The sequence below is a fragment of the Salvelinus alpinus genome, chromosome 12 (genome assembly GCF_045679555.1).
Source record: "Salvelinus alpinus chromosome 12, SLU_Salpinus.1, whole genome shotgun sequence".
Lineage (NCBI taxonomy): Eukaryota > Metazoa > Chordata > Actinopteri > Salmoniformes > Salmonidae > Salvelinus > Salvelinus alpinus.
The window spans coordinates 39,012,696-39,026,272 of NC_092097.1; the positions used below are offsets into that span (position 1 = coordinate 39,012,696).

Below are 13,577 nucleotides of genomic sequence, written 5' to 3' on the forward strand. Positions count from 1 at the left end.
TGTTTCCTCTTTCTAAAGCTTCTAAACATGATGATGCTGTTTCCTCTTTCTAAAGCTTCTAAACACTATGATGATATTTCCTCTTTCTAAAGCTTCTAAACAATATGATGATGTTTCCTCTTTCTAAAGCTCCTAAACACTATGATGATGTTTCCTCTTTCTAAAGCTTCTAAACACTATGATGATATTACCTCTTTCTAAAGCTTCTAAACAATATAATGCTGTTTCCTCTTTCTAAAGCTTCTAAACAATATGATGCTGTTTCCTCTTTCTAAAGCTTCTAAACACTATGATGATATTTCCTCTTTCTAAAGCTTCTAAACAATATAATGCTGTTTCCTCTTTCTAAAGCTTCTAAACACTATGATGATATTTCCTCATTCTAAAGCTTCTAAACACTATGATGCTGTTTCCTCTTTCTAAAGCTTCTAAACACTATGATGCTGTTTCCTCTTTCTAAAGCTCCTAAACACTATGATGCTGTTTCCTCTTTCTAAAGCTTCTAAACACTATGATGATATTTCCTTTTTCTAAAGCTCCTAAACACTATGATGCTGTTTCCTCTTTCTAAAGCTTCTAAACACTATGATGATGTTTCCTCTTTCTAAAGCTTCTAAACACTATGATGCTGTTTCCTCTTTCTAAAGCTTCTAAACACTATGATGCTGTTTCCTCTTTCTAAAGCTCCTAAACACTATGATGATGTTTCCTCTTTCTAAAGCTTCTAAACACTGATGATATTTCCTCTTTCTAAAGCTTCTAAACACTATGGTGATATTTCCTCTTTCTAAAGCTTCTAAACACTATGATGATGTTTCCTCTTTCTAAAGCTTCTAAACACTATGATGATGTTTCCTCTTTCTAAAGCTTCTAAACACTATGATGCTGTTTCCTCTTTCTAAAGCTCCTAAACACTATGATGCTGTTTCCTCTTTCTAAAGCTTCTAAACACTATGATGTTGTTTCCTCTTTCTAAAGTTTCTAAACACTATGATGCTGTTTCCTCTTTCTAAAGCTTCTAAACACTATGATGCTGTTTCCTCTTTCTAAAGCTTCTAAACACTATGATGATATTTCCTCTTTCTAAAGCTTCTAAACACTATGATGCTGTTTCCTCTTTCTAAAGCTTCTAAACACTATGATGATGTTTCCTCTTTCTAAAGCTTCTAAACACTATGATGCTGTTTCCTCATTCTAAAGCTTCTAAACACTATGATGATGTTTCCTCTTTCTAAAGCTTCTAAACACTATGATGCTGTTTCCTCTTTCTAAAGCTTCTAAACACTATGATGCTGTTTCCTCTTTCTAAAGCTTCTAAACATATGATGTGTTCCTCTTTGTAAACACTATGATGCTGTTTCCTCTTTCTAAAGCTTCTAAACACTATGATGATATTTCCTCTTTCTAAAGCTTCTAAACACTATGATGCTGTTTCCTTTTTCTAAAGCTTCTAAACACTATGATGATGTTTCCTCTTTCTAAAGCTTCTAAACACTATGATGCTGTTTCCTCATTCTAAAGCTTCTAAACACTATGATGCTGTTTCCTCTTTCTAAAGCTTCTAAACACTATGATGCTGTTTCCTCTTTCTAAAGCTTCTAAACACTATGATGCTGTTTCCTCTTTCTAAAGCTTCTAAACAATATGATGATGTTACCTCTTTCTAAAGCTTCTAAACACTATGATGATATTTCCTCTTTCTAAAGCTTCTAAACAATATGATGCTGTTTCCTCATTCTAAAGCTTCTAAACAATATGATGCTGTTTCCTCTTTCTAAAGCTTCTAAACACTATGATGCTGTTTCCTCTTTCTAAAGCTTCTAAACAATATGATGCTGTTTCCTCTTTCTAAAGCTTCTAAACACTATGATGCTGTTTCCTCTTTCTAAAGCTTCTAAACACTATGATGCTGTTTCCTCTTTCTAAAGCTTCTAAACGATATGATGCTGTTTCCTCTTTCTAAAGTTTCTAAACACTATGATGCTGTTTCCTCTTTCTAAAGCTTCTAAACACTATGATGCTGTTTCCTCTTTCTAAAGTTTCTAAACACTATGATGCTGTTTCCTCTTTCTAAAGTTTCTAAACACTATGATGCTGTTCCCTCTTTCTAAAGCTTCTAAACACTATGATGCTGTTTCCTCTCTCTAAAGTTTCTAAACACTATGATGCTGTTTCCTCTTTCTAAAGCTTCTAAACACTATGATGCTGTTTCCTCTTTCTAAAGCTTCTAAACACTATGATGATGTTTCCTCTTTCTAAAGCTTCTAAACACTATGATGCTGTTTCCTCTTTCTAAAGCTTCTAAACACTATGATGATATTTCCTCTTTCTAAAGCTTCTAAACACTATGATGATATTTCCTCTTTCTAAAGCTTCTAAACATGATGATGCTGTTTCCTCTTTCTAAAGCTTCTAAACACTATGATGATATTTCCTCTTTCTAAAGCTTCTAAACAATATGATGATGTTTCCTCTTTCTAAAGCTCCTAAACACTATGATGATGTTTCCTCTTTCTAAAGCTCCTAAACACTATGATGATGTTTCCTCTTTCTAAAGCTCCTAAACACTATGATGATATTACCTCTTTCTAAAGCTTCTAAACACTATGATGATATTACCTCTTTCTAAAGCTTCTAAACAATATAATGCTGTTTCCTCTTTCTAAAGCTTCTAAACAATATGATGCTGTTTCCTCTTTCTAAAGCTTCTAAACACTATGATGATATTTCCTCTTTCTAAAGCTTCTAAACACTATGATGCTGTTTCCTCTTTCTAAAGCTCCTAAACACTATGATGATGTTTCCTCTTTCTAAAGCTCCTAAACACTATGATGATGTTTCCTCTTTCTAAAGCTCCTAAACACTATGATGATATTACCTCTTTCTAAAGCTTCTAAACACTATGATGATATTACCTCTTTCTAAAGCTTCTAAACAATATAATGCTGTTTCCTCTTTCTAAAGCTTCTAAACAATATGATGCTGTTTCCTCTTTCTAAAGCTTCTAAACACTATGATGATATTTCCTCTTTCTAAAGCTTCTAAACACTATGATGCTGTTTTCCTCTTTCTAAAGTTTCTAAACACTATGATGCTGTTTCTTCTTTCTAAAGCTTCTAAACACTATGATGATATTTCCTCTTTCTAAAGCTTCTAAACATGATGATGCTGTTTCCTCTTTCTAAAGCTTCTAAACACTATGATGATATTTCCTCTTTCTAAAGCTTCTAAACATGATGATGCTGTTTCCTCTTTCTAAAGCTTCTAAACACTATGATGATATTTCCTCTTTCTAAAGCTTCTAAACAATATGATGATGTTTCCTCTTTCTAAAGCTCCTAAACACTATGATGATGTTTCCTCTTTCTAAAGCTCCTAAACACTATGATGATGTTTCCTCTTTCTAAAGCTTCTAAACACTATGATGATATTACCTCTTTCTAAAGCTTCTAAACAATATAATGCTGTTTCCTCTTTCTAAAGCTTCTAAACAATATGATGCTGTTTCCTCTTTCTAAAGCTTCTAAACACTATGATGATATTTCCTCTTTCTAAAGCTTCTAAACACTATGATGCTGTTTCCTCTTTCTAAAGCTTCTAAACACTATGATGCTGTTTCCTCTTTCTAAAGCTTCTAAACACTATGATGCTGTTTCCTCTTTCTAAAGCTTCTAAACACTATGATGCTGTTTCCTCTTTCTAAAGCTTCTAAACACTATGATGCTGTTTCCTCTTTCTAAAGCTTCTAAACACTATGATGCTGTTTCCTCTTTCTAAAGCTTCTAAACACTATGATGCTGTTTCCTCTTTCTAAAGCTTCTAAACACTATGATGCTGTTTCCTCTTTCTAAAGCTTCTAAACACTATGATGATGTTTCCTCTTTCTAAAGCTTCTAAACAATATGATGATATTTCCTCTTTCTAAAGCTTCTAAACACTATGATGATGTTTCCTCTTTCTAAAGCTTCTAAACACTATGATGCTGTTTCCTCTTTCCAAAGCTTCTAAACACTACGATGATATTTCCTCTTTCTAAAGCTTCTAAACACTATGATGATGTTTCCTCTTTCTAAAGCTTCTAAACACTATGATGATGTTTCCTCTTTCTAAAGCTTCTAAACACTATGATGATATTGCCTCATTCTAAAGCTTCTAAATACTATGATGCTGTTTCCTCTTTCTAAAGCTTCTAAACATGATGATGATGTTTCCTCTTTCTAAAGCTTCTAAACACTATGATGCTGTTTCCTCTTTCTAAAGCTTCTAAACATGATGATGATGTTTCCTCTTTCTAAAGCTTCTAAACACTATGATGATGTTTCCTCTTTCTAAAGCTTCTAAACACTATGATGCTGTTTCCTCTTTCTAAAGCTTCTAAACACTATGATGCTGTTTCCTCTTTCTAAAGCTTCTAAACACTATGATGCTATTTCCTCTTTCTAAAGCTTCTAAACACTATGATGCTGTTTCCTCTTTCTAAAGCTTCTAAACACTATGATGCTGTTTCCTCTTTCTAAAGCTTCTAAACACTATGATGCTGTTTCCTCTTTCTAAAGCTTTTAAACACTATGATGATGTTTCCTCTTTCTAAAGCTTCTAAACACTATGATGCTGTTTCCTCTTTCTAAAGCTTCTAAACACTATGATGATATTTCCTCTTTCTAAAGCTTCTAAACACTATGATGCTGTTTCCTCTTTCTACAGCTTCTAAACACTATGATGCTGTTTCCTCTTTCTAAAGCTTCTAAACACTATGATGATGTTTCCTCTTTCTAAAGCTTCTAAACACTATGATGATGTTTCCTCTTTCTAAAGCTTCTAAACACTATGATGCTGTTTCCTCTTTCTAAAGCTTCTAAACAATATGATGCTGTTTCCTCTTTCTAAAGCTTCTAAACACTATGATGATGTTTCCTCTTTCTAAAGCTTCTAAACACTATGATGATGTTTCCTCTTTCTAAAGCTTCTAAACACTATGATGCTGTTTCCTCTTTCTAAAGCTTCTAAACACTATGATGCTGTTTCCTCTTTCTAAAGCGTCTAAACACTATGATGATGTTTCCTCTTTCTAAAGCTTCTAAACACTATGATGCTGTTTCCTCTTTCTAAAGCGTCTAAACACTATGATGATATTTCCTCTTTCTAAAGCTTCTAAACACTATGATGATATTTCCTCTTTCTAAAGCTTCTAAACACTATGATGATGTTTCCTCTTTCTAAAGCTTCTAAACAGCATGATGCAGCAGCTTCTCCCCTGCGCCAGAAATGAGCACTGAGCACTGAGCAGGTTCTCCCCTGCGTCAGAAATGAGCACTGAGCAGCTTCTCCCCTGCGTCAGAAATGAGCACTGAGCAGCTTCTCCCCTGCGTCAGAAATGAGCACTGAGCACTGAGCAGCTTCTCCCCTGCGTCAGAAATGAGCACTGAGCAGCTTCTCCCCTGCGTCAGAAATGAGCACTGAGCACTGAGCAGCTTCTCCCCTGCGTCAGAAATGAGCACTGAGCACTGGGCAGCTTTCTCCCCTGCGTTAGAAATGAGCACTGAGCAGCTTCTCCCCTGCGTCAGAAATGAGCACTGAGCAGCTTCTCCCCTGCGTCAGAAATGAGCACTGAGCACCGAGCAGCTTCTCCTCATGCGTCAGAAATTAGCACTGGGCAGCTTTCTCCCCTGTGTCAGAAATGAGCACTGAGCAGCTTCTCCCCTGTGTCAGAAATGAGCACTGAGCAGCTTCTCCCCTGTGTCAGAAATGAGCACTGAGCAGCTTCTCCTCATGCGTCAGAAATGAGCACTGAGCAGCTTCTCCCCTGTGTCAGAAATGAGCACTGAGCAGCTTCTCCTCATGCGTCAGAAATGAGCACTGGGCAGCTTTCTCCCCTGTGTCAGAAATGAGCACTGAGCAGCTTTCTCCCCTGTGTCAGAAATGAGCACTGAGCAGCTTCTCCCCTGTGTCAGAAATGAGCACCGAGCAGCTTCTTCCCTGCGTCAGAAATGAGCACTGGGCAGCTTTCTCCCCTGTGTCAGAAATGAGCACTGAGCAGCTTCTCCCCTGCGTCAGAAATGAGCACTGAGCACCGAGCAGCTTCTTGCCTGCGTCAGAAATGAGCACTGGGCAGCTTTCTCCCCTGTGTCAGAAATGAGCACTGAGCAGCTTCTCCCCATGCGTCAGAAATGAGCACTGAGCAGCTTCTCCCCATGCGTCAGAAATGAGCACTGAGCACCGAGCAGCTTCTTCCCTGCGTCAGAAATGAGCAATGAGCAGCTTTCTCCCCTGTGTCAGAAATGAGCACTGAGCTCATTTGAGCACTGAAATGAGCACTGAGCAGCTTCTCCCCTGCGTCAGAAATGAGCACTGAGCACCGATCAGCTTCTTCCCTGCGTCAGAAATGAGCACTGAGCAGCTTCTCCCCTGCGTCAGAAATGAGCACTGAGCAGCTTCTCCCATGCGTCAGAAATGAGCACTGAGCAGCTTCTCCCCTGTGTCAGAAACGAGCACTGAGCAGCTTCTACCCTGCGTCAGAAATGAGCACTGAGCAGCTTCTCCCTTGCGTCAGAAATGAGCACTGAGCAGCTTTCTCCCCTGTGTCAGAAAAAGAGAAATGTCAATTTCTTACAGACAGATGGGCACTGTGGAGAACTCCTCTGTCAGGAACAATTGTGGCAGAGCTGGAGGAGCGAACACAGCCACAACAGCACACACTGAGGAACAAAGGAGAAAGTCCTGGTAAAATAACATCCTGTACATGTCATGGCCTAGGCCACCACTAGAGGGAGACATCTCATATTTCATGTAAGGGACACAGGTTGACCATACAATAGATGATCCTATACATACACAGCAATAGAACATGACTACATTCAAAGACTTTTGGTGGGTGTAGGGATACGTGTGTGTGTGTGTGTGTGTGTGCGCATCTGTGTGTATGTGTGTGTGTGTGTGTAGCCTACTTACTGGTCTGCACTTTGAGTGTGAAGGGGTTCTTCTGCTGGATGGTGTGTGTGAAGAGGAAGCGGGCGTTGCAGCTGTAGTCTGTGTGGGAGTCTTTAGCCAGAACATTAGAGAAATACAGATCTCCATTCAGACCCATAGACACACGACTATCTTGGGTTATAGACATCATGGCTGTGGAGGGAGAGAAGGACGGAGGGAGGGAGGGAGAGAGGGAGGATTGGAGTGAGGGAAAGGAGAGAGGGAGAGAAAGAGAAGGGAGGCGGTAGAGAGAGAGGAAGGAGGGAGAGATCAGAGAGTAAGGTAAGGATGGGGGAGGAAAGAGAGGGAGAGAGAGAGGTAAATATGGGTGAGAATGAAGGGAGAGGGAGTGAGTGAGAAAGATCCTAAATCATTTAGACTGTATGCTTCGTAATGGACCATAACATTATCTAATTTCAGAGGCATCCACTAGACTGGCCAAGCGGAGTAGCCTACATCTCATGTGACTTGAAAAACAGTCAGTCCCAACCAGATAGATAAAGCTCAAATAGACGTTACCCTTTAAACTCTAACTGTAGTCTGGTCTCATTGGCTTAAACTCCTAACTAGACTGGACCTGAGCTGAGTGTATGTAACGTGTAATAGAGTACTAGCAGTGGTAGGACACACAGTGGTAGCCAGTGGGGCCAGCCATAGACAATATATCCAATCTAGGATTCTATATCCATGGTGCCAGCTAGGTCAGCTCTAGTGTTGTCATCCTCTGTGATGATGTAGCACTGGGACTGGGACTTGTCACTCTGGGGCTCTGTGTTAATGTTAACTCCTAACACACAGATGCTCCCGACAGATGATCACACACACTGTAACCAAGACGAGTGACAGGGCCAATCTGGTTGTCTTGACGGTGGCGTGGTCCAATCATCCCCCAGTCGGTGGTCAAATGTAGTGGTGGTGTGTAACTGTGACTGGGCAATGTGCCATAATGCTATGATTGCTATTATCTACTGTATGTATTATGTTCATAGTGGCCCCATGGTTATAATTAGCTTGGCTAATAAAGATTTAGTGAAGTGAGAGTAGTGGAGTACAGTCCAGAGAGTATAGCGACACCATTAGCCGTGAAGGACTACTTCAGTCTGGGCTCTTAAAATGGCTTCTGCCTGCCCTTGGGTTCTGGCCTCTCAGCTCTTTACCCAGCAGTCAGATAATTACACACACACAGAGAATTACAGTGGGTCAGCAGTAACACACACCACTAGAGAAGAGGATAGAGAGATAGAAAGAGAAAGGAGGGAGAGAGAGTGAACGAGTGATCGAGCGAGAGAGAGAGAGAGAGAGAAAGAAAGTGAGGATATCTTGAGAGTGAGAGGTTTGAAACATTTCTAGACAGAAGAGAGAGAGAGAGGGGAGAGAGAGCGGGAGAGAGAGAGGGTAGAGAGAGCGGGAGAGAGAGAGGGAGAGAGAGAGAAAAGAAAGTAATAGCATTAAATAGCAAGTGACAGAAGAGCTGAGAGGTCACCTAAGAGGACAAACGACTGGGATAAAGAGGGACAGAAGGACACACAGGGAGAGGGGGACAGACAGACATAGAGAGAGACAGAGAGAGAGCTAGACTCACCGCTGTTCATCCAGAAGGTGTGTGGAGGGGGCAGGCCTGGAGGAGGGTTACAGGCTAAGACCAGGGAAGAACCCTCACCCACTACCACTGGCTCCAACACCTCCTTATGCCACAAAGGGGACTCTGACAGAGGGAGGGAGAGAGATATTTAGATGACATGAGATCACAGGAGGCTGCTGAGGGGAGATGGCTCATAATAATGTCCTGAACGGAGTAAATGGAATGGCATCGAACACCTGGGAACCATGTGTTTGATGTATTTGATACCATTCCATTGATTCCGCTCCAGTCATTACCACGAGCCCATCCTCCCCAACCTCCTGTGTATGAGATACTTATTACAAGTCATATTCACTTTATAACATTTCAGAATATAGCCTACTGATTTTTTGTGTCTATGTCTATGTGTGTGTGTGTGTGTGTGCGTGTGTGTGTGTGTGTGTACGTGTGTGTGTGTGTGTGCACGTGTGTGTGTGCGCGTGTGTGTGTGCGCGTGTGTGTGTCAGAGGGAAAGGGAAAGGGGGATACCTAGTCAGTTGTACAACTGAATGCCTTCAACTGAAATGTGTCTTCTGCATTTAATCCAACCCCTCTGCTCTGAATCAGAGAGGTGCGGGGGGGAGAGTGTGTGTGTGTGTGTGTGTGTGTGTGTGTGTGTGTGTGTGTGTGTGTGTGTGTGTGTGTGTGTGTGTGTGTGTGTGTGTGTGTGTGTGTGTGTGTGTGTGTGTGTGTGTGTGTGCGCGTGTGTGTGTCAGAGGGAAAGGGAAAGGGGGATACCTAGTCAGTTGTACAACTGAATGCCTTCAACTGAAATGTGTCTTCTGCATTTAATCCAACCCCTCTGCTCTGAATCAGAGAGGTGCGGGGGGGAGAGTGTGTGTGTGTGTGTGTGTGTGTGTGTGTGTGTGTGTGTGTGTGTGTGTGTGTGTGTGTGTGTGTGTGTGTGTGTGTGTGTGTGTGTGTGTGTGTGTGTGTGTGTGTGTGTATTAACAGACTCCTCACTGGACACTCGTAGTAGGATCTTGTTGGTCAGTGCCGTTCCAAAGTCGTTAGAAGCAAAACACTGGTATTCCCCCTCATAGTCCTCTGGCCTCCCTCCGCTCCGGAAGCTAATCTCCAGCGTTCCCGAGCGCTTCCGCATCGTCACCCGTGGATCCTTCCCCACGTTGAAGAACTTCCCGTTCCGTCGCCATGAGAACCTGAGTCACCATGGAAACAAACAGAACACAACAGAACAGGGTTGAACAGGATTAGTCAGTGATGTCAGAAATCTCAACATCCTTCATCAACAATTCTCCCTAGTCTGGTTGACGACATAACTGAATAATGCTTGATCTTCTCAACCACCAAGGGGTTTTGAGCGACTTCAATAGGACCCAGATTAAGCCAAAGCACTCCTGAAAGAAAAAGCACTGTTTGAGAAGATTCTCCAATTAGAAATGCTTTTACGGCCAGGAGAAAAGGCTTAATCTGTGTCCGTGCAACTACACAAAATGTTTTTGTTTTTTTCAGAAGCTCTTTTGATTGGTTAACCAATGATTACAGCATGTGGTTGCATAACTGCTAGGGCTGCTATTTTGGAAGGGGATTATAGAGCATGCTTACTGTCATATTGTCACGTTCCTGACCTATTTTTATGTTATTTTGATTATGTTTAGTTGGTCAGGGCGTGAGTTGGGGTGGGCATTGTATGTTGTGTGTGTTTGGTTAGTCTATGGGTGTTGTATGTGTATGGGATAGTGTTTGTTAGGTTGTCTAGTTATGTCTATGGCTGCCTAGATTGGGTCTCAATCAGAGACAGCTGTCATTCATTTGTCTCTGATTGGGAGCCATATTTAAGGTAGCCATAGGCAGTAGGCTTTTGTGGGTGTTTGTTCCTGTGTCAGTGTTTGGGCCACACAGGACGGTTGAAGGTTAGTCACGTTTTGTAGTGTCTTGTTTGCTGTTTTCATTAAAAGTATGATTAATCACCAATCCGCATCTTGGTCCGATCCATGCTCCTCCTCGTCTGAGGAGGAGAACAACAATGACTGCCTTTACACATATTTACATAAACTGTATAGTAGAGGAAAAGACTGAAGAGGAGATTAGGGGAGGGGAGAGGTGAAGAGTGGAGAGGAGAGGAGGGGGAGGACAGGATAAAAGAGGAGATTAGTGGAGAGGAGAAGAGTGGAGAGGAGGGGAGTGGAGAGGAGGGGGAGGGCAGAAGAGGAGGGGAGGAGAGAAGACAGCAGAGGAGAGCCCAGTCCCATAGCTCTGTCTGTGGCAGACTATAGAACCAAGGCCGTAGGACCAGAGCTACAGCAGGACAATGGCTTACACTCTATATGAGGTTGTATGGAAGCCAACAGGACTGTTTGGGACTGAATGAGTGAATGATCCCTCTTTGAATGAGTGAGGGAGAGAGAAGGGGGAGAAGGGGGATGTGGAGAGAGGACGGGAGTTGGGCCAAACGAAAGGTCGCTAATTCGAATCCCCAAGCTGGCAAGGTGGTTAACCACCAACTGCTCCCCAGGTGTTGATGATGTGGACACCAATTAAGACAGCACCTCTCAGATTCAGAGTGGTTGAGTTAAATGCAGAAGAGACATTTCAGTTGAAAGCATTCAGTGCAACTGACTAGGTATCCCCTTTCCCCAGGTGGAAGAAGGAGGGGGCGGGGTATCATATGGGTTCAGTGGGATCATATTGTAATGTCAGGAGAGCTGGCTGGCTGTCATGGGCTGGCTGTCATGAGGTGGCTATCATGGGGCGGCTGGATGGCTGTCATGTGGTGGCTGGATGGCTGTCATGGGGTGGCTGGATGGCTGTCATGGGGTGGCTGGATGGCTGTCATGGGGTGGCTGGATGGCTGTCATGGGGTGGCTGGATGGCTGTCATGGGGTGGATGTCATGAGGTGGCTATCATGGGGCGGCTGGATGGCTGTCATGGGGTGGCTGGATGGCTGTCATGGGGTGGCTGGATGGCTGTCATGGGGTGGATGTCATGAGGTGGCTATCATGGGGCGGCTGGATGGCTGTCATGGGGTGGCTGGATGGCTGTCATGGGGTGGCTGGATGGCTGTTATGGGGTGGCTGGATGGCTGTCATGGGGTGGCTGGATGGCTGTCATGGGGTGGATGTCATGAGGTGGCTATCATGGGGCGGCTGGATGGCTGTCATGTGGTGGCTGGATGGCTGTCATGGGGTGGCTGGATGGCTGTCATGGGGTGGCTGGATGGCTGTCATGTGGTGGCTGGATGGCTGTCATGGGGTGGATGTCATGAGGTGGCTATCATGGGGCGGCTGGATGGCTGTCATGGGGTGGCTGGATGGCTGTCATGGGGTGGCTGGATGGCTGTCATGGGGTGGCTGGATGGCTGTCATGTGGTGGCTGGATGGCTGTCATGGGGTGGATGTCATGAGGTGGCTATCATGGGGCGGCTGGATGGCTGTCATGGGGTGGCTGGATGGCTGTCATGTGGTGGCTGGATGGCTGTCATGGGGTGGATGTCATGAGGTGGCTATCATGGGGCGGCTGGATGGCTGTCATGGGGTGGCTGGATGGCTGTCATGGGGTGGATGTCATGACGTGGCTATCATGGGGCGGCTGGATGGCTGTCATGGGGTGGCTGGATGGCTGTCATGTGGTGGCTGGATGGCTGTCATGTGGTGGCTGGATGGCTGTCATGGGGTGGATGTCATGAGGTGGCTATCATGGGTGGCTGGATGGCTGTCATGGGGTGGCTGGATGGCTGTCATGGGGTGGCTGGTGGCTGTCATGGGGTGGCTGGTGGCTGTCATGTGGTGGCTGGTGGCTGTCATGGGGTGGCTGGTGGCTGTCATGTGGTGGCTGGATGGCTGTCATGGGGTGGCTGGTGGCTGTCATGTGGTGGCTGGATGGCTGTCATGGGGTGGATGTCATGAGGTGGCTATCATGGGGCGGCTGGATGGCTGTCATGGGGTGGCTGGATGGCTGTCATGTGGTGGCTGGATGGCTGTCATGGGGTGGATGTCATGAGGTGGCTATCATGGGTGGCTGGATGGCTGTCATGGGGTGGCTGGATGGCTGTCATGGGGTGGCTGGTGGCTGTCATGGGGTGGCTGGTGGCTGTCATGTGGTGGCTGGTGGCTGTCATGGGGTGGCTGGTGGCTGTCATGTGGTGGCTGGATGGCTGTCATGGGGTGGCTGGTGGCTGTCATGGGGTGGCTGGTGGCTGTCATGGGGTGGCTGTTATTGGGTGGATGGTGGCTGGGTGGATGTCATTGGGTGGCTGGATGGCTGTCATGGGGTGGCTGTTATTGGGTGGATGGTGGCTGGGTGGATGTCATGGGTGGCTGGATGGCTGTCATGGGGTGGCTGGATGGCTGTCAAGGTGTGGCTGGATGGCTGTCAAGGGTGTGGCTGGATGGCTGTCATGGGGTGGCTGGTGGCTGTCATGGGGTGGCTGGTGGCTGTCATGGGGTGGCTGGAGGCTGTCATGGGGTGGCTGGAGGCTGTCATGGGGTGGCTGGAGGCTGTCATGGGGTGGCTGGAGGCTGTCATGGGGTGGCTGGAGGCTGTCATGGGGTGGCTGGTGGCTGTCATGTGGTGGCTGGATGGCTGTCATGGGGTGGCTGGTGGCTGTCATGGGGTGGCTGGTGGCTGTCATGGGGTGGCTGGTGGCTGTCATGGGGTGGCTGGTGGCTGTCATGGGGTGGCTGGTGGCTGTCATGGGGTGGCTGTTATTGGGTGGATGTTGGGCTGGGTGGATGTCATTGGGTGGCTGGTGGCTGTCATGGGGTGGCTGGTGGCTGTCATGGGGTGGCTGGTGGCTGTCATGTGGTGGCTGGTGGCTGTCATGGGGTGGCTGGTGGCTGTCATGTGGTGGCTGGATGGCTGTCATGGGGTGGCTGGTGGCTGTCATGGGGTGGCTGGTGGCTGTCATGGGGTGGCTGTTATTGGGTGGATGTTGGGCTGGGTGGATGTCATTGGGTGGCTGGTGGCTGTCATGGGGTGGCTGTCATGGGGTGGCTAGATGGCTGTCATGGGGTGGCTGTTATTGGGTGG

The 13,577-nt window shown here is 45.1% G+C and overlaps 1 protein-coding gene across 7 annotated transcripts in view; it reads right to left on the bottom strand.

Annotated features, from left to right (window-relative positions):
- The window catches only part of nfasca (neurofascin homolog (chicken) a), a 182,493-nt gene that overhangs the window by 71,141 nt on the left and 97,775 nt on the right, over positions 1–13,577 (bottom strand). For all 7 annotated transcript variants that reach the window (XM_071336293.1, XM_071336292.1, XM_071336289.1 and 4 more), the window contains exons 5-7: positions 9,551–9,747; positions 8,549–8,671; positions 6,949–7,119 (exon numbers count right to left, since the gene is read on the bottom strand). In XM_071336293.1, the coding sequence (XP_071192394.1) occupies positions 6,949–7,119; positions 8,549–8,671; positions 9,551–9,747 (491 nt within the window). The remainder of the gene's footprint in view (positions 1–6,948; positions 7,120–8,548; positions 8,672–9,550; positions 9,748–13,577) is intronic.